General features: G+C 39.4%; 2 protein-coding genes across 6 annotated transcripts; both read right to left on the reverse strand.

Moving 5' to 3' along the window:
• Window positions 1-282: 282 nt before the first annotated feature.
• On the reverse strand, window positions 283-7,961 carry syt19 (synaptotagmin XIX). Of its 4 annotated transcripts, XM_044194935.1 has the most exons (9): window positions 6,566-7,961; window positions 4,604-4,838; window positions 4,417-4,490; window positions 2,962-3,081; window positions 2,459-2,644; window positions 2,201-2,350; window positions 1,960-2,079; window positions 1,141-1,252; window positions 283-1,036 (listed from the first exon to the last, which is right to left on the reverse strand). In XM_044194935.1, exons 2-9 carry the CDS (start codon window positions 4,803-4,805, stop codon window positions 729-731), a joined length of 1,272 nt encoding a protein of 423 aa, XP_044050870.1. In that variant the 5' UTR covers window positions 4,806-4,838; window positions 6,566-7,961; the 3' UTR covers window positions 283-728. The 4 variants fall into 4 exon arrangements, with proteins under 4 accessions (XP_044050870.1, XP_044050871.1, XP_044050872.1 ...); XM_044194936.1 differs by lacking the exon at window positions 2,962-3,081; XM_044194937.1 differs by lacking the exon at window positions 6,566-7,961 and having other exon boundaries at window positions 3,495-4,490; window positions 4,604-4,678.
• A 146-nt stretch (window positions 7,962-8,107) lies between these two features.
• Window positions 8,108-13,325, reverse strand: LOC122875591 (C-factor-like). 2 transcript variants are annotated; one of them, XM_044194941.1, is made up of 6 exons: window positions 13,228-13,325; window positions 12,514-12,565; window positions 11,778-11,965; window positions 10,341-10,514; window positions 9,943-10,053; window positions 8,108-9,613 (listed from the first exon to the last, which is right to left on the reverse strand). In XM_044194941.1, the coding sequence occupies exons 1-6, from the start codon at window positions 13,306-13,308 to the stop codon at window positions 9,500-9,502; spliced, it is 720 nt and encodes a 239-aa protein (XP_044050876.1). In that variant the 5' UTR covers window positions 13,309-13,325; the 3' UTR covers window positions 8,108-9,499. The 2 variants fall into 2 exon arrangements, with proteins under 2 accessions (XP_044050876.1, XP_044050874.1); XM_044194939.1 differs by lacking the exon at window positions 13,228-13,325 and adding an exon at window positions 12,813-13,216.
• Window positions 13,326-21,136: the final 7,811 nt, after the last annotated feature.

Raw genomic sequence — 21,136 nt, forward strand, 5'->3', positions numbered from 1 at the left:
TACTACCCTGAGTAAATAAAGGTTAAAGAAAGATCAAATCTATTTAAAATTGCTCACTATGTGCAAGAATATTGTGTTATGTTTTGTTTAGCGTTTTTCTTGGTGAGCATGCTTATCCTTGGTAAGATTTTCTGTTCAAGTTCCTTTCTTTTTCAAGACATTTTAAGCACCAAGCCCTGCCCACTGCACTTTAACAAACACTTTAAATGAATTATTTGGCTTCTCTTACATGTAAGGCATTAAACGCTCTTATTAACAGTGAATTGCTGAATTCACTGAACATTCAGAGTTGCAATATAAAGATTTAATAATGCAAAATGGACTGTTTTTACAAGCACAAGAGGAAAGCACAGCGTAAAGATATATATAAAACATTGACACAAACAACACAGTTAGTGCAAAACTAAAGTCGTCTTCATCAGAAATAAGGAGTGCAAATTTCTAGCTCTTTAGAGCTCTTTCAATAGGATGAGATTTGAAGCTAAAAAGAGAGATAAAAGAGATGTCAGTGAACACGTAGACTCAGTGACCTAAGCTTTCAGTTAGGCAGTTGTTCCACTGTCGCTACTGGAGCAGAGGAGTCAGGCGGGAGAGTAGTCTATGTTTGGCCTGCAGTTAAGCAGGTGCAGATCCCTCTGCAGCCTGATACACAAGCACCACAGCTTCCAGTTAAATACAAGCAGGCATGGACATCCAGGAAGTGCAGGAGAGGATTTATGAGATTTAAGTCATATCCACAGGCCATGCCACTTGGCTATTGGCTGGCGGACTGAGCGCATCATCAAGCTCCAGTGTTTGTCTTCTGAACTCATCTCCTTCCCTACAGTCAACTGTCCAATCAGATGTTTGGTTGATTTCCTAGTCGTGTGAGTCTCATACACAGAAACCAAAATTTTACACTGCTCCAGAGGAAACTCTGGCAGGGAGAACATGAGGACCTCATTGAAGACAGTCACCAGGCAGCGGGCCACTGCAGAGGTTTTTTGGTACCTCAACTTGCACTGGTTGCACTGCACACTGATCCTGGCATACAGGACTGTACAAAATGGAGAAGGCAAATTAGGAACTGTATGTTATACTGTATGTGTATGACAGGTGTATGTGTATGGCTTTATGTTTATGAAGGTGTTTGTTATTTACCTGCATCTGAGCATATTTCAGTGAGGACCATTCTGACCTTTAGCAGTCCAACCTCAAGCCTCTGAGAAGTGGGAAGAAACTTTAATGACAGAAGCACCTCTCCTACAAGATCCTGTAGAGACAGTGAGACGATGAACACTTCAGCACAATATATGTTTAAGTGTAACCAATGTTCAAACATTACATAATAAATACCTTTTCTTGCAAAAATAAATGTAAAAGTAATAATAATACTGATAATAATAATGTTGTTCCAGAAATTAAACATAACAGTGAAAATAAAACTGAACTCAATTGCAAGATGAAAGTCATTTTGCACATGAGTAGTTATACAAATGCTTAACATGACATAATTATAATAAATTAACTTTTCCGATGTATACTTTTTCTACTCCAAGTACCAAGCTGTCTTCCCTCTATCTATTCCCACTTATTTTAATAAATATTTACAAGGCAAGGACGCTACAGTGTCGCACGTTGTGTAATTGTTTTCCGTTTAACAATTCAATAATTAAAATCCTGTTCTGTATGTTCCAGAGTTTTGTAGTAATGGCTAAAAAATGATAATCATATTTTTATGGAAATTCTAATTACATCCTGGTTCTAAACTGACATAAGTTTGGAAAACTAAAAGAAATTGAAGGCATTGTTATTTAGTTTTTTCCCCCTGTTTTATAATCATTTTAACATACTCTACATTACTCATTAAAGTGTATGTGTAAGAATGGCATTCCTTAATTCACCTCAACTAAAAGATGAGAAAAGCTTTCCTACTTGATTGCATATGTGTGTGTTCGTATACATGATGTCCTACTGTACCTTCTGGGGTATCTGCAGATCTTCTTGTAGCTCCAGAGGGTAGGAGATGTTGAGCTGCCCAAGAGGAACTCTCACCTCTCCTAACACTGTGTGTCTGGAGAATTTATCAAAGTCCCTCACCTGAGATGCACATAGACACGTGACAGACAGGCAGTTTACTTATCATGCATTAAAAAGCAACATTCATCTTTGTCTGCTTAGTTAGTTAGTTAGTTGGAGGTGCGTTTGTGTACTGCAGGACCTCCATCCTGAGGTTGATATGATGAAGCTCCTCATGCCCTTGCAGAATACAGCTGAACTGGTCTCCAAATAAAGGATTACAGCTGCCTTTCACAATGCGAGTCCGCCACTCCCGCAGCACCGTCCACAGGACAGGTGCGGTCCCTTCGCCCTATCAGGGTCACAACAGTAATAAGCATAAAAGGAAAAAAGAAAAGCTGTATATTTCCTTAAATAAGATGCTGTAGATTCTTTGCCTTATGTGGTAAGACAAAATTACCTCCTCACCCGTACAGCCCTCCACTTCCACTCCCTCGGAATTTGCCCACATGAGACTTAGCTTAACAAATGGCTGGAGGCTGCGCGTCTGGCTGTGCTCCAGAAGCCCCTCCACCTGCAAGACGGTGACCACAAGCTGGGACTGCAGCTGGTCATAATAGATGGAGAAACGTAGCGATCCATTGACCTGGTATAAGAGGGTGTGTTAGGAAAGACACCAAGCACCTATTGCTTAAAATTGTGAAATGCAAGGTCAAAGGGAGATTTAGAAACATCTCAGTTATAATGTGCCATAAGAACTTAAATGTCAAAATGAAAATCCTGTCATACACTATATCTCCAAAAACTACATACGCCTCCCTTACAACACAATGAGTAGGAGATAAGTCTCACGCATTTTCATGGCCACTTAGGATGGACATAAGCCATTTCATGTATGAGACCTATTCCATGGAGCTGCAAGACTGTCACGTGACAACAGGATTATACAGTAATGTCAGCTACCTTTTTAATGTTGGCCTGCTCTCCCATGTCTCCGTCTCCCTGACTGGATCCAGAGGAGGGAAACGAGGCCAGAGACAGACAGCGACTCAGCCTGCGGACCTCTGTGCCAACATCCTCCACCTGGGGAGCCCGCAGACATACACGCCATTTCTTTCAGCTGTGTTTTTATTAACACCTACATCACCTCTAGCTTTTATTTGACTTGTGACAAGTCCCAACTCTCCTTTGTTTGAACAAGTGTGCTCATTAATCTTTATGTACATAGACAATGTTGCCTTTTTGGAGCATCTCCACAGACTACAGGGTCTGGACAAAATAACAGGAACACCTAACAATATAATTTAATCTTTTACAGTCAACGTGAAATTTAAAAGTATAGATAAATAAAATATTTGTGGAACTTGAAATGTCATTAATAGTGTGTCAAATGAGTGTTGGTGGTGATGTATAAGGCTTGTGGTTGTATTATGTTGAAAAGTTTCTATTATTTTGTCCACCCCTGAATGTAGCCCTAACCCCATTTTTAACCTCACCTTGATGGCAGTGTGGTCTCTGTCCCAGTTTTTCATCCAACTCTATTTTGCCCCTAAGTCCAACATTTACCCTGTCCAAACACTGTAAAAAAACTAGAGATTGGTTTTACAATCTGCAGGACTTTTACTGACACATGAGTCACATGTCAGGAAGAAGACAACAGTAGACAATCCAAATAAAATGTGACCAAGTTCTCAAACACAGCTCACATGTAGGACAGGATCAAATTAACAGATACCTTACCCAACCTGATTCTTGCAGATATAATAATAGCTCACACAACCATGGCAGGATAGAAATCTACACTAAAGCCTTCCTTCAGTCTAGGCCAGAGGCTGAGTGACCTTTTTCCTCACCTGTATGTATTAAAATTCCTTGGTACACAGTGTTCTAAGTGTTTCTAAACCTACACTACCACCTTTCATAATCAACTTGCTGTCCCAAACTTTATACAAACCAACCACATTTCAAATTCAGATCTCAATACCAAGCCAGTCATGCATAGAAAGACATTAGTACCTGCAGATAGTATACTTGATTTGCATACATTTGGATTTCCCATGCACATCTTGAGCTGCTGATTGATATAATTGAAATCTGGAGTTTTTACGTTACAATTGATTGTACTGACTTGTACTGACTTTTCAAAGTCTCATAATTTCAATTCACCTCTCTCAGGCACACATCCAGGAATATTTGGGGACTGTCCCCTGAGTATCGACTGAAAGGCAGCTTCCTCCAAAGGCTGCCAACAGTGGCTCTGCTTCAGCTTTTACTTACTTAGCCAAACAGAGCCACATAGAACCTCAAACATCTATACATTTGTTAAGTAATCTGGTCATGTCTAGCATGAGTGCTGCTTTGAACTCTGGGCCACCTGATACAATAGTTCCATCAACCCTCAAATCCATTTCCTCTTACCCTAGTACTTGGAGCTCCTGAGTGGTTTCCTGCTGTTCTTGACTTTTCATCAGAGTACAGCAGATCACTGTTCACTACAGTAAAAATCAGACACAAGTTTGCATTTGGTAATTGCTTTCTTGGTCAGACAACCAGCATCATCAATATGTGCTACATTGTTTGGTATTGTAATCGAATCCCTACTCACCGGGATCTTGATGGGTGTATGTGGTGTGTGTCTGCGTGCAGCATCTGAAGGCCTGCCATGCCAGGATGCCCAGTGCCAGCAGAAGGAGAGTGACCGAGATGCCCAGGATGCAGTACTTGACCGTGTCTGAGAACGGTATCCTCAGGTCTCCAGCTGCTGACAGCAGCCCCACAGAGGCTGGATAGTCCATCAGCATCACCATGACTCTCCACCTCCATGTGGCCTATACATACCTCTGCAACACAGGAGGACAGACCATGTGAGGGGACTTTACTGTTGATTATAGAACTTTGAGGCCACAAAATGTACCCTTTGGCAGCCATATTGGATGTTCCGCCATAGGGCAGCACCAATATCAACAACAGAGGATTTCACCTTGCTAGCTAACTACAGTATTTGGTCAGTCTGTATTTGGTCACTGCAAGTAGCTGTAGTGAATAGCAACTACAGTATTCACACGTGCTAGCTGTTGCATATTGGCATTAAAGCTGCACATGCTAACTTTGCATATAGCCCTGATCCAGATAGTGTTATGACCATCATGCAGGATCTGTGACGGGTAACATGTTTGACAGAAAACGTTCAATACCCAATTAATCATGAGAAGTGACATCAGCATAAACACAGATCACGCTCATGTTGACCAACCACCTGCTCTGGTAGATTTCATACCAAAGGGACAAAAGAGGAAAAGACATGATGAGTGATGGTATGGTATGTGACTGTAATTATGAAGCATCTCAATTCCCACCCAGCTAAGTGAACTGAAAACCTTTAGGATCAAAAAAGGTCAAGGAGGTAAAGGAGTTACTACTGTGAAGTGATAAGATGATTGGTCATTTTAGGAGATCAAAATAAAATGAAGATTAGGATTTTTCAAGCAAAAATGGATTTGTAGATTTCATTTTCTCAAATGTGAGGACTTGTATGACTGTATTCTGACTTTTTGTGGAATAAACTATAAATGATTAATCAAAAAGGAGTTAGGAGTGGTAGTACAGATAGTAAGAAAGAAAAACAACATACTTGAAGATGGCACACTGGCAAACAGTCAAAGTGGCTCAAGATCACAGCCAAAGTCTTAAATAGTTATATAGCATTAGTAGAAAAAGCTCAGGTGTAAATAATAAAATGAATGATGGCTGAATTCCATTTAGCTGCACCACTTTCAGGGTCCTGCTATTTTTCATGCTGGCCCACTGTCACACTGTTTATGGCTTACTGGGACACTTTAATAGAATGGAGCCATTGTTAATGTTATTAGCAACAACTGTGTTTTTAGGCCTGCTGGCCAAACAGCACAAGGTAGAGCACTGGGTTGACCTCAATTTGAGGTTAGTCATTTAGAAAAGCTGATCAACTTGTATAAATGTCAATTTTGGGCTCTGGCAAAAATGTAGGCTATTTTCAGTTCCACAACATTTTTAAATTGTTAAAAAATTGTTTTGGGACAAAAGCAACAAGATTCAGTTGGTACCCCTTACAAGATTACATACCTGTATCCCACAGAGCACAGACATGCACACACACGAACTGTATACGATTTGCACAGGTGATCTGGTCAAAATGCCCTTGCTAATTTCTGGAACATACTTTAATAGTTTGATTATTCTTTGAGGTAAAGAAAAGTGGCAGAACTGTGGCGTGGTCGGAAAGACATGATTATCGCCTATCAGAAGCGGTTTAGTCAAATAGCACTTCTCCTGCTCACACTTCATGCAAAACAAGATGAACATTGCAAGGAAAAACCAACAAAGATGTAACTAGTATTTATATTAAAACAAAGAAAGTTGGCATAGAACACTTTAAAACGTTATCGTACAATGTTGCACAAATGAGCTCAAAAGCTATTTTGAAGACTGGTGAATGGTAAAGTCTATTTCACTAGTGTGCAGGCCTTCTGTTGCTGCTTTCCACTTGAACTAATACATAATCACATTAAGGACACATATAAACATTTACCTGTAGTAAAGTAATGAAAACTCAGCTCATCTTTTCCTCCAGGAATGCAAAACATTGACTGCGCTATAAATCCAAGCTGAGCTCTTAAAATTTCACAGAAGCAAAAGAACTTGTGCTCAAGAGAAATTCAAAGCAGCACCTTATCGAGTAACTGTTCCTCTTGTTTTTGGCTCTCTAGGCACACTCCCTCTTTCTCCCTCTCTCTCCCTCTCTCCATACACACTCACACATACCCAGCACATGACTTCCTGCACACCATTCTGGGCAGACTGGTTTGATTAGATTTAAATGACATTTCAGGGAGCTTCCCTTTGCTCGATTCTTCTGCAAGCCTGCTTACCAAATGTTCAGGTCAGAGAACTTCTACAAACAAAATGGGGGAATAAAACATGTCAGATCATTGCACTTGTGCATCTGCTGGTGATAAGCCACGCCCATGTCTGCCTAAGCTGTCATATTTCTCTACTATATACCACGGTTGACATTTCTATTGCACTTTTAAGTGATACTTATATCCAATAAATTCAGTTAATTAGCTGTTAAGTGTGCTTTGCATAGAAGTTTGATACATTCAACACATTCAACTTCAGCTCTGCTCTGGTTCAGTGGCAGCTCTGCTTTATCATCCAACTGTACCCAAACCAGCTGTAGCGTCAGGTGCTGTAAACTGACAATGATAAGAAACATGCAACTCTCTTACAATTGTAACAGCTAGAATGCCACTGAGAGGATCATGACTTTAAATAACATTTGTCCTAAAAGCTTTTCATTGTTGACATTATCTTGCAGACTTGTCACCTATTATTTTGCTGCCGAGAGACACACACACAATGGGAAAGACGAAATGTACCTTAAAATAGACCTTCAACAATAACAACATAATGTACAGACTGCTATGAAAATTATGGGGGTTAAAAAAATACTTGTCCCTCCAAAACAATCTATGAGTCTATTATCAGACAGGCACAGTGATCCAAATCACATTCTCCACACGGAGTTTCAGGGTTCCCCAGAGCAGGCTGAACCGTTTTAAACATTCATTCCTGCCTAAGTCCATTAAGTTTCTCAACACAAACGGGTAATGTAGGATGTTGGCCGTGGGGGTGGTGCAATATGTCGCCATTGTCAGGTGTGCATGTGTATGTGCAAACTGTTACATGGAAGCTGTGTGTTGATGAGATGTGTTTTGACTTTGCAGTATGTATAACTAACTTCCACTCCACAGGACGGAGTCCAGAACAAATTTCCCTACGGGGACATTAAAAGTATCTTATCTTATATCAAGTCACCCTGCTAGAAGACAAAGTTATGAAATAACTCAAACTTGCAATTCCAGTAATGAGGAAGGAAAACATTTTGACTAAACGTCTTTGTTTCCTTTTGCGACAAAGTTTATCTTAAAACCTAGGAGGAAGAATATCCCTGTAACACTGCCACTATGAGATCATCTTACAATCATAGAGTTTGTGACAAAAGCAACTACACGGCTGAAAACTTGTAGTGTCTCATTATAGACCTCTTTTACTGGAAGACACACTCATGGATACTCAAACTTTTATTACTGTTTTACAACAATGATGGTCAAATTAAATGCTCTAAAAAGTAACAATCTCAGAAAAAAGTAACATTTCCATATTTACTGATATAAACAGCAGCATAAAGTAGTGTATTTGAATACAGTAGCCTATATAGATTATACTATTTTGTAACGTTGTACTGTAAACTGCAGAAACCACACAATTCAGAACTTCTGCGCTTCCTTGCACACAAATGTAAACCACATAATCTACTGACTGGTAAAGCAATCAGTAAATTTAGCAAATTTCAATATTTAGAGAGTTTAGTGGCCAAATATTCATCTCATGAATGGCTCATCATTCATCAGTTTATACCTTTAAAGTAGCTTTTGAGTGTTTGATTGATATTTGCTTTTTAGCAATGTCTTTGAAACTTCTAAAAAAACAGGAACTTTTTCAAACACACAACACCCCACTTAGCCTTTAGAAGCAGTATACAAACATTTAATAATACACAATAATGTAGTTGTGTGCAGCTATAAGGAGACAGCTTCATTAAAGTACAGTATTTGTCAACAATTATAACTTCTCCTATGAAGACACATTTCATATAATTACAATTGTGTTTCCTATATTGTCATTTATTATCTGTTTATACACCAGCATCCACTTCTGGATGCCCACAGGAGGAGTTATAGTTGTTGGAAAATACATGAATAAATATCTATATCTGCTTACAACTACATTATATTGTGTTATAAACCATTTATTCAATGTTTATATGAATGCTAAATAGGAGGACTTAAAAGTAAAGTGTTGGCATATGTTTAAATACAGGAGAATCCTGAGTGAAATTACCCTTCAGCATAGCAACTGTGTGGCCATGACACTCCAGCTTGGCAATGTAAGTGAAAACCTGACCAAAGTTCTGCTCAAACGTATACATAGATTTAGGTCAACCAAAGCACATCTCTGAGAAGGTTTTCTGTTACAACTTTCTCAACCAAGTCCTGTCTGTTTGTCTGGGACAGTGAGTTTGATGTGTTATCAGATCAGCAACATTTTATGTTTGCATTTGAACACAGCTTAGTTAATCTTTTGTAACGTAATGTGTAAGGCTGCAAGAGAAGCTACATCACACAGCATACCCTGCCCATATACAGTACTTATGAACACTGTAAGGAGATCTCCTTATAAGAAACTGAATGTTGTTGCTGTCCTATAATGAAGTTGTATTTAGGTGAAATATGCATGATTTTATACTAAAAGGTAGAGCTCAATTAAGATTTAACACTCTGCACTCTGAGTCATTGACACATTCATCTTTGCATAGCTGAAGTTGATGATAGACTCAATAACCATTAGGATCAGTTTGTTGTTCTAATAATCATCCTACTCATTACTGTGATGATCACGGTCACCAAGGCAAAATCTCTCCTGTAAAGTTCAGAAATGACCCATGATCCTTTTCAGTCAGTCCACCAATCACAGACAAGATGGAAGAAATGCTCTCCTCTGGACTCAGTGGGGCCTGGAAAGAGAAGAACACAAAAAAATTCTATTCAGACATTTCTTAGAATAAAATGATCCCTATACACGTCACTCAGGACACTAAAATGTGAAAATATAGTGCAACAGCTCTTGAATGTAAAAGACCATTTTCACCAAGCAACATGGTGTAACAGCTGATACATGCATTTAATAAATGCATTCTCTAAAACATTTTTTTCCCTCTAATGTAATTAAAAAAGGTTTGAGAGTATGCAAGGAAATTCTAATTTTCTCAGTGGTATGCTTTAATCACAGCTCTTTAAGAGCATCCCAGAGGCTGTGACAGAATTAGACAGAGTAGGCCCTTACCTCAGACCCCCCCATGTCAGTGCGGACCCAGCCAGGGTGTATAGCCATACAGAGAATCCCATCAGGCTCCAGGTCTAAAGCCATACAACGACTCACCATGTTTAGGGCAGTCTGAGAAGGGAAGCAGAAACAAGTTACCATGCAACACCCAACACCACAGCAGGTGATCCGTGGGGGGATGGTGGAAGGTGCAGCTGATATTTCAGATGTTCCCTAAAATCTATTGTTGCAAAATGTTTTATCTCGAGAGCACTTATGACTTTCTTTCATTTACTACATCACAAATACAATACCCAACCATTTGAAACAGCCTGAGCTCCCTTTCTGTAGCCATACCAAAATTGTACTTTTTTAGTAATTGGTTTAAAACAAACGTATTCGTCCCATGGTAACAATACCTTGGACGTCCTGTAGGGGTACCATCTGAAGTTGTTGGCCCGTTCCCCCCAGTTGAGCTCCACAGAGCCCAGCAGAGAGCTCATGTTGATGACTGCTGCCCTCTGGATGCCCATGACCCCTGCACCACCTGCACCTCCTCTGGACGCAGCTCGCTTCAACAGAGGCAGGAAGGCCTGGCAGGGGCAGGACAAAACACATCATAGCTGAGGCTGGAATCAACCTACTGTACAGGCTTTCCCTGAGATGGAGCCACGATCAGTATGTTGAGAAGGAAGCTGTAACTAATACTGCATAACTAATATTGCGTCAAGAATGATTTTAATAATACAATCAACACGTTAAACAATATATAATATTACTAACAAAACTACATATATACTGTATACAACATGTTAAATAAGTAGAACACAGACCCTAAATCTAGACATACAAAGTTTATAAGTTATTTTATTTTATTTCCAGTCATTTCACATTTCACACTGTAATCTGCCAAGAGGGATAAAATAGTGCCCTCTGGTGGCAGCATTTCCAACTTACACTCTTAATTGCATTATACTCACAGGTGTTTAATACTTTGTCCAACCCATTTATATCAATGAGGGTAGGCTAAATAACAGAAACACCTTTCAGTATAACACAATGCAATTTAACAGCACCACAAACTGCAGCCTCCAAAATGACCATAAGTACCTGGAAGTACACATGGACAATAAACTGGACTGGGCTAAGAACACTCAAAATCTTTACAGGAAGGGCAACTGGCAACTGAGTGTATAAGTATTTTATCACAGGTTTAACGCAGTGATGTCTTAATATTGCAATGATTCGTTAATCTGAGATGAACTTCATGACATTTGCTTGTCTTTTAGCAGATGCAGCATCTTATCAACACAACTAATAAAATAATCAACTAATAGTTTCATTTCTGATGTGAATGAGGTGTTAAAATGTGAGTATAGGATGCTTCGAAGTCTCTGCACATAGAGAGCGACGCAGTGATTCACTGCATCCCCACCCCCACCTTTACAGGCCTTGTAGTTGCAGAGACTGTCCTTCCATTGGAGCAAACTATGTGTCAGCAAGCATCTGCCCTGCTGACATGTTCTTGATCAGTGCATGAATTTTTACCAGCACATGGTGCTGCTCTGTAGTCCGCCCTGTACTCTGAGGCCAACTGAAACCAGACTCTGTCCATCAAGGACATCCTTTTGTTCTTTTTTGCAGCACTCAGGAAATGAACCACTCACAGGCCCTGCTCCTGGTGACTGAAGAAAACATAAGTGTGGCTTTGTTTCTTTTTTATTTCACTATCTGGTAAAGATTGAGACCTTCTACACAAAAACATTTTTTTATTTTATTTTATTTTTTTAAACTAAGTAGCTGGTCCACAACTCCCAAGTCGACAGGAAGCACAAAATCCAATAATCCAACATTACCTTGGTGATCATCAGAGGAGCCACAGCATTAGTGTGGAAGTTTTCTAACATCTTCTCGGCAGTAACGGTATGAAAGTCGGCCACCACATTGATCCCTGCATTGTTGATCAGGCAGTTCAGACCCTCTTCTTGTACCAGCTGGCCCACCTCTTCTACAGACTTCTCTATACTCTCCTGGTTCACTACATCTGGTAGAGAGACACATCAACACTGTGAATTACCAAAAATAAAGAAAAATAAATCAAAATGGAAGGAAATACAAGCTGAACCTTATATGGAGACTAAATGAATAGATAAATCATGTAATGTTTTCAGTTCAAATATCTTTGAATTATCTATCTGTGGTTAGTGTTTAAAAGGGACAGTTCACCCAAAAATCAAAAATACATATTACTCCTCTTACCTGTAGTGCTATATATCCATCTAGATTGTTTTGGTGTGAGGTGCCAAGTTTGAGATATCGGCTGTAGATGTCTGCATGTTGGTTGGTATACATATAGGAATTTTTGATTGTTGGTGATTATTATGTCTGAATAATCTCATGAGGGATTGTTTATGTTAATGACCAGACAAAATATTAAATGATTCATTCATTCACAAATGAAGTATATAGGCCCTTGTGTTGTAAAGTGGGGGGTTTGTGTTTGTTACTTTTCCACACGTACAAAAAACCTATTATGGTAGTTTTTATATGTTATATTTGTTAACACACACCAATCATTGTTCTCTGTCTTACCCAAAGTGATTACGTAGATGTTGGGATGTTTCTCTGCCAGTTCTTGAAGTTTCTGTAGGTCAAAAGCACATCATGTAATTGTTCATTCGCAAATAACCAGTAAGGAAACAATATAAAAGTGGCGCCCTCTGCGTCGTTTAACTTTATTTCATTACTTGATGTACCTTCAACCGTCATCTAGGTCGACTCGACGTCGTGCAGAACTAGGCTATTGCTCTAAATCAACGACACACGATAGGTGGTGCGGCTACGGGATAGTTAGCTTTAAAGATAGCGTTACCATAGGCGTTGGTGTTTACCTGCGCGCTCGCGGGCTGTCTGGTCGTGGCTATAATCTTGCCGGGTGAGAAACCTCCGCTCGCCAGGCTGTCGACGATTTGCAGCCCGAGCCCTCGGCTGGCTCCCGTTACAAGCACAGAGCCGCAGTTTTTGAAATTCATGGCACCAATCATTGCTAATGTTACCTGTAGCCACTGCTGAACTCTGCGGCCCGGTGGGTGAGCTCTCTATCCAGATAAATCTCGTGACACTGACACGGCTTTGCTAATTCTGCAGTTGTCGCGCGACCCCTGTAGGTGGAGGGATTGCTCCACTTGACCAAAACAAGCCAGAGCTTTGCACGAGAGAGATAGTTCAGTCAAGTATAGCTTCGACGACGGAGGCTGGAAAGAGTTGGGGAACTGAAATAGTGTTGTTAAAACGACAGTTTCTTACGATAAGGTAGCAGGAAGGCAGTGGAAATGCCCAGTATGAGAAATTAGGAGGTGTCCGAGTTTCATATTTCCCACAATTCATTGCGCACAAAATACCTCACACAGCTGAGTTAGCAGCTGATTCATCACTGCCTAAACTCTTTGGTTAGAACAATTGACAGATCCCATTCAAAAGGGATTGTTCATTAGTTCGGTTTTATAGTGGATCAGGGAGAAATGATTTTGAGTTTTATTAAATCAGACTAAAATCAAACAGGTGACACAAATGATAATGGCAATGAAGGAGAGGAAAATAACCCTAAAGAGCTTGCTGAGTATGTCTGCCTAGATTATATAACACTATTCACATTGTTTAAGATATATGGTATGACTGATTTCATACATTTACGAACTAAACACAATTAAATGTAATTACCTTACCTAACTGTAGTTTATGGCAGTTTATTTTCTGTCTTGACTATTTAAACTCATGGTCATCAAAGGAGGTTGGATCTGATATTGTTTTTCTGCCACATTAACATCTTTTGGATTTGTAGGCTTGCTCATGTTTGATCTTCATTGACACATTCAGATTGACTAGGGCTGCACAATTAATCGAAATATCGAAATGGTAGAAGCTGCAATCTCTCGATAAAGGTAAATGTGTGACAAAACACCATTACAATGAAGTACTGTGGTGCTGCAAATCTTGTTCTCCAAATGTAAGGAAACCTGTTTGTTTGCTACAGATCCTAACAAATGTCACATAATCATGATTTTAATCGTTTTTCAATGAAAATTAATATTGTGATGCAAAAATGATCAGTCCCACTAACAGTGAATCATATCATCTGTCTAAGTAATCAGTAATTAACATTATGTGCAGCTGATGCACACATTTGCTTGCTTAACTTGAGCTGCCCATTATGGTCATTTTAAGGGAGCATACCAGTCTGGAACACTGTATACTTTGCACATGAACACAGGCTTTTTTATGAGTTTTTGCTGTATGCTGCAATTGACTGTTGGCACAGGGCTCATCAGGGATTTGAACCCAGGACCTCTCCCACCCGAAGCGAGAATCATACCCCTAGACCAACGAGCCTTAGTCAAGCAGGAAAACAGCGGGTTTAAATCTCCTCTCCTGTTCTTTCCAGAACTGGAGTTAAACTCCAAACTTGTGATGTGGCAGCTTGAATACCTATATGTTACTTGTACTTGAACTCTCTTGTAGAGCTGTGCCTCATCTTTGACATTATTTTGGAGATCTGACATCAGATTTCTCAAGGTGACAAGAGCCTGGACCAGAACCTGCGCCACTTCCTGGGTGAGGAACAGACGTATCCTCCTGATGTTGTGGAGGATGAATCTGCAGGAGCCGGCTGCCGCGACGATGTTGGTAGGGAAGGACAGCTGGTCATCCAGTGTCCCATCCAGGTTCCTTGCAGTCCGAGATGGGGACACCACAGAGTTCTCATTAGTAATGGAGAGGTCATGCCTTCCCTGGAAGGAAGAACATCTCAGTCTTGTCGAGGCTGAGCTTCAGCTGGTGTGCAGACATCCACTGAGAGATGTCCGCCAGACATGCAGACATTCGTATGCGAATTAATTCTTAAAGCAGTTGTCATGCTATGACTGACTATGATGTATGTTCAGGCTTTTGTGACCTGTAAGGAAGGCTGAACCTGGGGCTTCTCGCACCCAAAGCAAGAATCATACCCTTAGACCAACGTGCCAGTTGACATCACTGTTTACAGCTGTACCATCAGAACGCATGTGATTTAGCTCTTCAAACTGGTGATGTGGCATCTTGCTGTCCCGCATCTCTTCTAGTCAAACAGCACCCTGTGAACATGATTCACTGTGATGTAGTTGTAGTGGCAACATCGATCAACAACCTAGTGCATTCTTCTTCCATGCCAGGAGTGGATGGAATTGCTAATAACTGATTGGACACTTCACTCAATAAACTTGTAAGGCTTCTGGATTAGGCTTAGTGACAGTGCTTTTCAGGTGTGATGGGTTTTTCCTGTTTGGTGTTTTTGTGCTTTTTTTCATCATCATCCTTCTATGTTTTGGCAGGAAGTGAAATCCAGAGCTTTGTTCATTAGTTTGGTTTTATATTGGATCAGGAAAAAATGATTTTGAGTTTTACTAAATTAGACTAAAATCAAACAGGTGACACAAATGATAATGGCAATCAAGGAGAGGAAGGAGAGAAAAATAATCCTAAAGAGCTTACTGAGTATGTCTGCCTAGATTATATAACACTATTCACATTGTTTAAGATATATGGTATGACATTAAGAACAAAACAAAGCAAGACTTTTTAAAACGTCCCCCAAAATGGCAATTTTACAAACAAAAATCTAAATTTGATTACAGTTTAGCTAAATAAGACACTGCAGAAAATATGAGAGATATCATATCAAATTACCACATAAAACTAAATGTTTTTAATGATGAGTTTTATGGGGAGTTACCTACAGTGTAATAATTTGTGACATTCACGAAATAGAATGTAAGGCAAATCCATTATGGCAGTGACATAGCTAACACTGCATACATGTTACAGTATTTCTTCAGTTGCTGTTATATAACATCAGTTTGGAAATGCTGGTTTGCATAATGTGTTTGCTTCCATTTTTCATCTTTATTCAATTACTTGACAAAATGAAAGGGGATATATTTATGGTTAGATAGTCTGGCTTTCATGAATACTAATTTTGTAAAGGAGTGAGGGATCCACTGTTTGCTTTTGCATTCAGTTCGTTTCAAATATTGAAGCTAAGATGGAGGTGCAGAGATAAGGGTGACAGGACAGCTGATGGAGCTTATGCAGTCACAGCACACAGATGGTTTCTCTGGCAGCCTCCCGAGTCCAGATTTTCTTTAAGCTTCTGGTGCTTGGGAGCAGCAGATATCCTGGTCTGCTTCAGGTCAGTTAATTTGGAATTTGGCTTCTATGCCTCCATTTACAGACACATTACTTTGGCACAGAGTACACAGTGCAAATGATGGGTTGGTAGTGGCACAATGTGGGGTGCAGAGCTGTGCTCCTGAAGCTGGAGGGTGTTAATTGGCTCTCCTAAGCATTCACAATAGTGAGGTATTGTCTCTACAGAAATCAGCTAATCAGTTACTTAATGGCTTAGATTGCAGTTGGTTTGTCCAGTAAGCAGTGCAGACATAGAGAACAGTAGACATACAGAATGTGATGTTTCTATTTTGACAGTTCTGCTGCTATTTTCAACATTTGCCTACTCAACAAAATCACATACTGAGTAATTTACAGTCCATGTCCACCAGAGTTCATTTAACACATTTATTTATTACTTTAAACAGCTGCTTTGGAGCTATATTGATTCTATGACTGACCAAAGAGTACTAAATCAAGTTAGTGAAAAAATACTGAGAAATTAAAAACTGAGGACCACCCTCAAATTCCTTAGCTGAAGATATTTATTGAGCTGTGTTACAGTTACTGTTTTAACTCCTTTGTACACAGGAAAGACAGGAAAGAAGGGAGAGTGACATTTGTAGCAAAGACCCTGGATTTGAACCCCAGATGAGATGTGATACAGCCTGATAATGTGCTGGTGTAGTTTTTATTCAGGACCATCAGTGTTGTCTTTTTCAGTTTGGTGTAACGCTCTTCATGTTTTTTATGATACATTCTTTAATATGTAGTCAACATTCTTAAGCACTGCAATCGATACATCAAGATTAAAAGACACTGTGAATTTCCTTAGAGTAGTAACATTTTACAATTTAATGTGCAATTTAAAATGTTAGCCATAACATAGTTTTTCCAAGTGGCTTTCTGTCACATCTTTTTGCACGTGTGCCTTTCTGCTTGAACGATAACCGAGGTCAAGCAAAATCAGCAGATTGAAGATATAACTTAAATTAAACATTACACACTCTTGGTGGCTAACCAAAACCAAAGACAGGTCGAGTCACTCCAGGAGGATTTTCTGCAACTAAAAAATGGCAGTAGTGATCATTTTATAGTATTTCCAATTCCAATCCTCTTTCATATGTTCTTCCTGAATCATCCTATATTGGCTTGGTGGTAAGGAATAAACATTGACAGGCCATTGGGACTCTGTCAAGAGCCCTAAGAAAGGATCAAGCATGATAAAGATAATTGACAATCTTCATAGAAACCAAGGAAAAAGGTATTCATTTCTGCAACTACTTCAGTGTTTTGGATTTCCAATACAGTGTTCACATAGAAAACTTGAGCGCCTTGGCTTACGTGGGCAGGCTAATATGACTCTGAGTCACTGTCACATTATGTAAAGGATTTTGTCAGTCAACATTAAGCATAGCCTGTGCCTTATTTGTTTTAATCAATTTCACAGCCCTGGCATTAGAAAGGCTCACAATTAAGAACGGCTATAAATTCAGGTTTAACACAGGTGAAGTAGTCGTTTTCTTAAAGGAATAGTTTATCATTTTGTGAGATACTCTCATTCAATTTCTTGCCGAGAGTTAGAAGAGAAGACCGATACCACTCTTATATGTGTCAGTCTGACTATATTTGTCTGTCTTTATATTTTTAGAGTAACAATGTTTCAAATGACAATGTGAAAACAATGTGACAGTGTGAAAGGGTCATTTGTAGTGATGAACCTTATCACCTGAATCTTTACAGAGTTTCGGCTCAACATTAGTGTTTTGATTCACTCTCACTGCTCTTATAGCATTGTTTTTGGCTGCAGCAGGCAGCTGTTGTTAGCGAAAAAGCTCTGAAAACCAACTGTACACTATCTGCTCATCACCAAACGGCAAACAGACAAAGTTAGCGACTAGCTGGTGAACACCGTGGAGCATTTAGCTGCTAAAGCGGCAGATATTTTCCTCAAGAGTTGGTAGAGACCAACAACAGAGCTAAAAGGACAGTGAATATTAAACTTACATTTGTCAGGTGGCCAAAAAAAGACTCCAAACGAATGATAATGTTGCTCCTTAACTGCTGGATGTGCAAATAAGCAACTGTTTGCTAACACGTTTGCCATATCAACTTAAAAGGTTGATCTTTACGCTAAGCTAAGCAAAGCTAAGCTAAGCATCTCCTGGCTATAGCTTCATTTAAGAAAAAATATGAGTGATATTGATCTACTTCCCAGAAAGACAGTGAATAAGTGTATTTCCCAAAATGTCAAACATATTCCTTTAAATAGTTTGGTTTAACACAACCATAAAAAAGCTAACTGTGAGTTTCAGTGAGTCATGTCAGCTCAACAGAGGACTAGACTTATTTAGATGAAGTGAGCAATAGCTAGAAGAGATAATTCTCCTGGTGACATGTAGACGTCATTTGGCCAACCTGCTATTTCAATCCTCCAGAACAAATGCTCGATGATTTTTTCCCTGAGAATTCTGCTTTTTAATCACAATGACCATTTTCAGTAACAGTGAATCCAGCTGCAGTGTGAGTTTACTTTTTTTGTTACAATGCTACAGCTAAGAGTGATAAAGTCAGGAGCAGAGTCAGAATGCGTTCCTGTATTAACCTGTATCTGTTTCTGAATGTGTGCATGTATTGTGCTGTGACATATGTTTGTGTATGTGTGTGCACATGCCTGTGGTTCGGTGTGTGCATGTGCCCAGGTGTGTGGGATACACAAGAATCTAGGTTGGAACATCCATTTTCAATCACTTATTTAATTCACATGAGCTATATTTAAAGAGGTCATAAATAAAATACCAGGGGTCCTTTCATCAATGAATAAAACATGGGCGTTATCCTCTTATATTCACATTCTCTTTTCTCTTTCTCCCCTGCACACAGTGTAGTTGGCTGCCTCCAGTCTTTATCACATTGGTTTATCACAGTGGGCTAGATGTATGATTAAGTGTGTTTACATGCACAACAGTATCCTTTGGTTATTCGGTCTACTCAGCTATCTGTTGAGTTTGCTTGTGTAAATACTGTTGACAATAACCTAGATAAGTGCTTGCCCTCGTCACGTGGGACCCTAAACACGATTTAAGGTTCAATACTGTTTAATGTCCTGAGGAAAATTCCATCTGCCAAAACAGGACAGAAAATTGTGAAAATCAGTAAAAACCATATCAGCAGAAAAATAAATCACCCTAAAACACTTCAACTGCTGAGGGAGAATGCCCTACATTTCAAGAATTCATGTGATGTCTGTGTCCCAAATGCTATATATATGCTATAATGCATATTACTAGTTTTGGACAAACAATCTCCATCTGCTGATGAAAACCAAGAGATGCAGTTGAAAGCTCCTCTGGGGGAAAAACAGTAAGTGGACCTTGAGTTATAATTGTCAAACTACTATTTCCAAGGTCAAGAATGTACCTTCATCATCAATAATGCAAATTCTAAAATGGGTGTGATTCTCCTTTACTGCCCAGCTGGGCATTCTTTTCCTTAAATGTGGTGTATGTTGTCCACTCATCTGCACTATTTTCTGTCTTGTTCTGGCAAGTTAAATGGTTAGCATCCAGTTTATAGTAATACATGATCACAAGCAGTAAACGGAACTGTTCTGGCTACATAAATAACATGAATTCTTAAAATGGGTGGAAACAGCTGGACTCAAGCTAGACAACATTTCAAGTCTATGTTCAGTGCCTGTAATGCTGACTTCAAAAGGAAAACATTCTTCAGAAATCATATTTAAACATATATTTTTTGGCATCATTTTGAGACAGGATGTGCCTGATTTTTGCAATGTTACATAGGTGAAAAAAGGCAGTCCTTGAAATTTGTTTCATGTGGGAGTTAAAGGATAAATCCTTTAAAATAACTCTGATGTTCCTTACAGTGCTGCTGGAGGCCAGGACAGAGTAACTATATCTTTAGATAATGTGTCTCGGAGGAGTTTGGGACCAAGTGCAATAACTTCAGTTTTGTCTGAGTTTAATCAGAAAGTTGCAGGTCACCCAGGTCTTTATGTCCTTAAGGCATGCTTGAAGTTTAGTTAACTGGTTAGTTTCATTTGGCTTGATCGATAGATATAATTGGGTATCATCTGCATAGCAATGAAAGTTTATGGAGTGTTTCCTAATAATATTGCCTAAAGGAAGCATATATAAGGTGAATAGAATCGGTCCAAGCACAGAACCTTGTGGAACTCCATGACTAACTTTGGTGTGCACGGAGGACTCACCGTTAACATGTACAAACTGAGACCGATCTGATAGATAGGATTCAAACCAGTTTGGTGCGGCTCCTTTAATGCCAATTACATGTTCCCGTCTCTGTAATAGGATGTGATGGTCAATGGTATCGAACACAGCACTAAGATCTAACAAGACAAGTACAGAGACAAGTCCATTGTCTGATGCAATTAAAAGGTAATTTGTAATTTTCACCAGTGCTGTCTCTGTACTATGATGCACTCTAAATCCTGACTGAAAATCCTCAGATAAGCTATTGTTATTTAGAAAGTCACAGAACTAATTGGCGACTGCTTTCTCAAGGATCTTAGAAAGAAAGGGAAGGTTAGATATAGGTCTATAGTTGGCTAAAATCCCTGGATCAAGGGTAGGCTTTTTAAGAAGTGGGTTAATTACAGCTACTTTAAAGGATTGTGGTACATAGCCTGTTAATAAAGATAGATTGATCATATCCAGTAAAGAGGTGCCAACTAAGGGTAAAACGTCTTTAAGCAGCCTAGATGGAATGGGGTCTAAGAGACAGGTTGATGGCTTAGATGAATTAATCGTCGAAGTCAGCTGAAGAAGATCGACAGGAGCAAAGCAGCCAAAACACACATCAGGCTCTACAGCTGTTTCCAAGGTTCCTGTGTTTGAAGACAAGTCGGCACCAGTTGAAGGCAGGACTTGATGAATTTTTTCTCTAATAGTTAAAATTTTATCATTAAAGAAGCTCATGAAGTCATTACTACTGAGGTCTATAGGAATACATGGCTCGATAGAGCTGTGAT

Source organism: Siniperca chuatsi, linkage group LG4 (assembly GCF_020085105.1).
Source record: "Siniperca chuatsi isolate FFG_IHB_CAS linkage group LG4, ASM2008510v1, whole genome shotgun sequence".
In the NCBI taxonomy this organism is placed as follows: Eukaryota; Metazoa; Chordata; class Actinopteri; order Centrarchiformes; family Sinipercidae; genus Siniperca; species Siniperca chuatsi.

Bases quoted from the DNA above. Each gene is read 5' to 3' on its own strand.
- syt19 (XM_044194935.1), bottom strand. From the start codon at position 4,805: ATGGTGATGCTGATGGACTATCCAGCCTCTGTGGGGCTGCTGTCAGCA. The intron at 4,491-4,603 runs GTGAGTAGGGAT...TTTTTACTGTAG, and splicing joins ATACACCCATCAAGATCCCG to TGAACAGTGATCTGCTGTAC. The intron at 2,645-2,961 runs GTAGCTGACATT...CTCTTATACCAG, and splicing joins AGCAGGCCAACATTAAAAAG to GTCAATGGATCGCTACGTTT.
- LOC122875591 (XM_044194939.1), bottom strand. From the start codon at position 12,965: ATGATTGGTGCCATGAATTTCAAAAACTGCGGCTCTGTGCTTGTAACG. The intron at 10,515-11,777 runs GTAATGTTGGAT...TGCCCCTGCCAG, and splicing joins CTCCTCTGATGATCACCAAG to GCCTTCCTGCCTCTGTTGAA. The intron at 9,614-9,942 runs GTAAGGGCCTAC...TTCTCTTTCCAG, and splicing joins CTGACATGGGGGGGTCTGAG to GCCCCACTGAGTCCAGAGGA.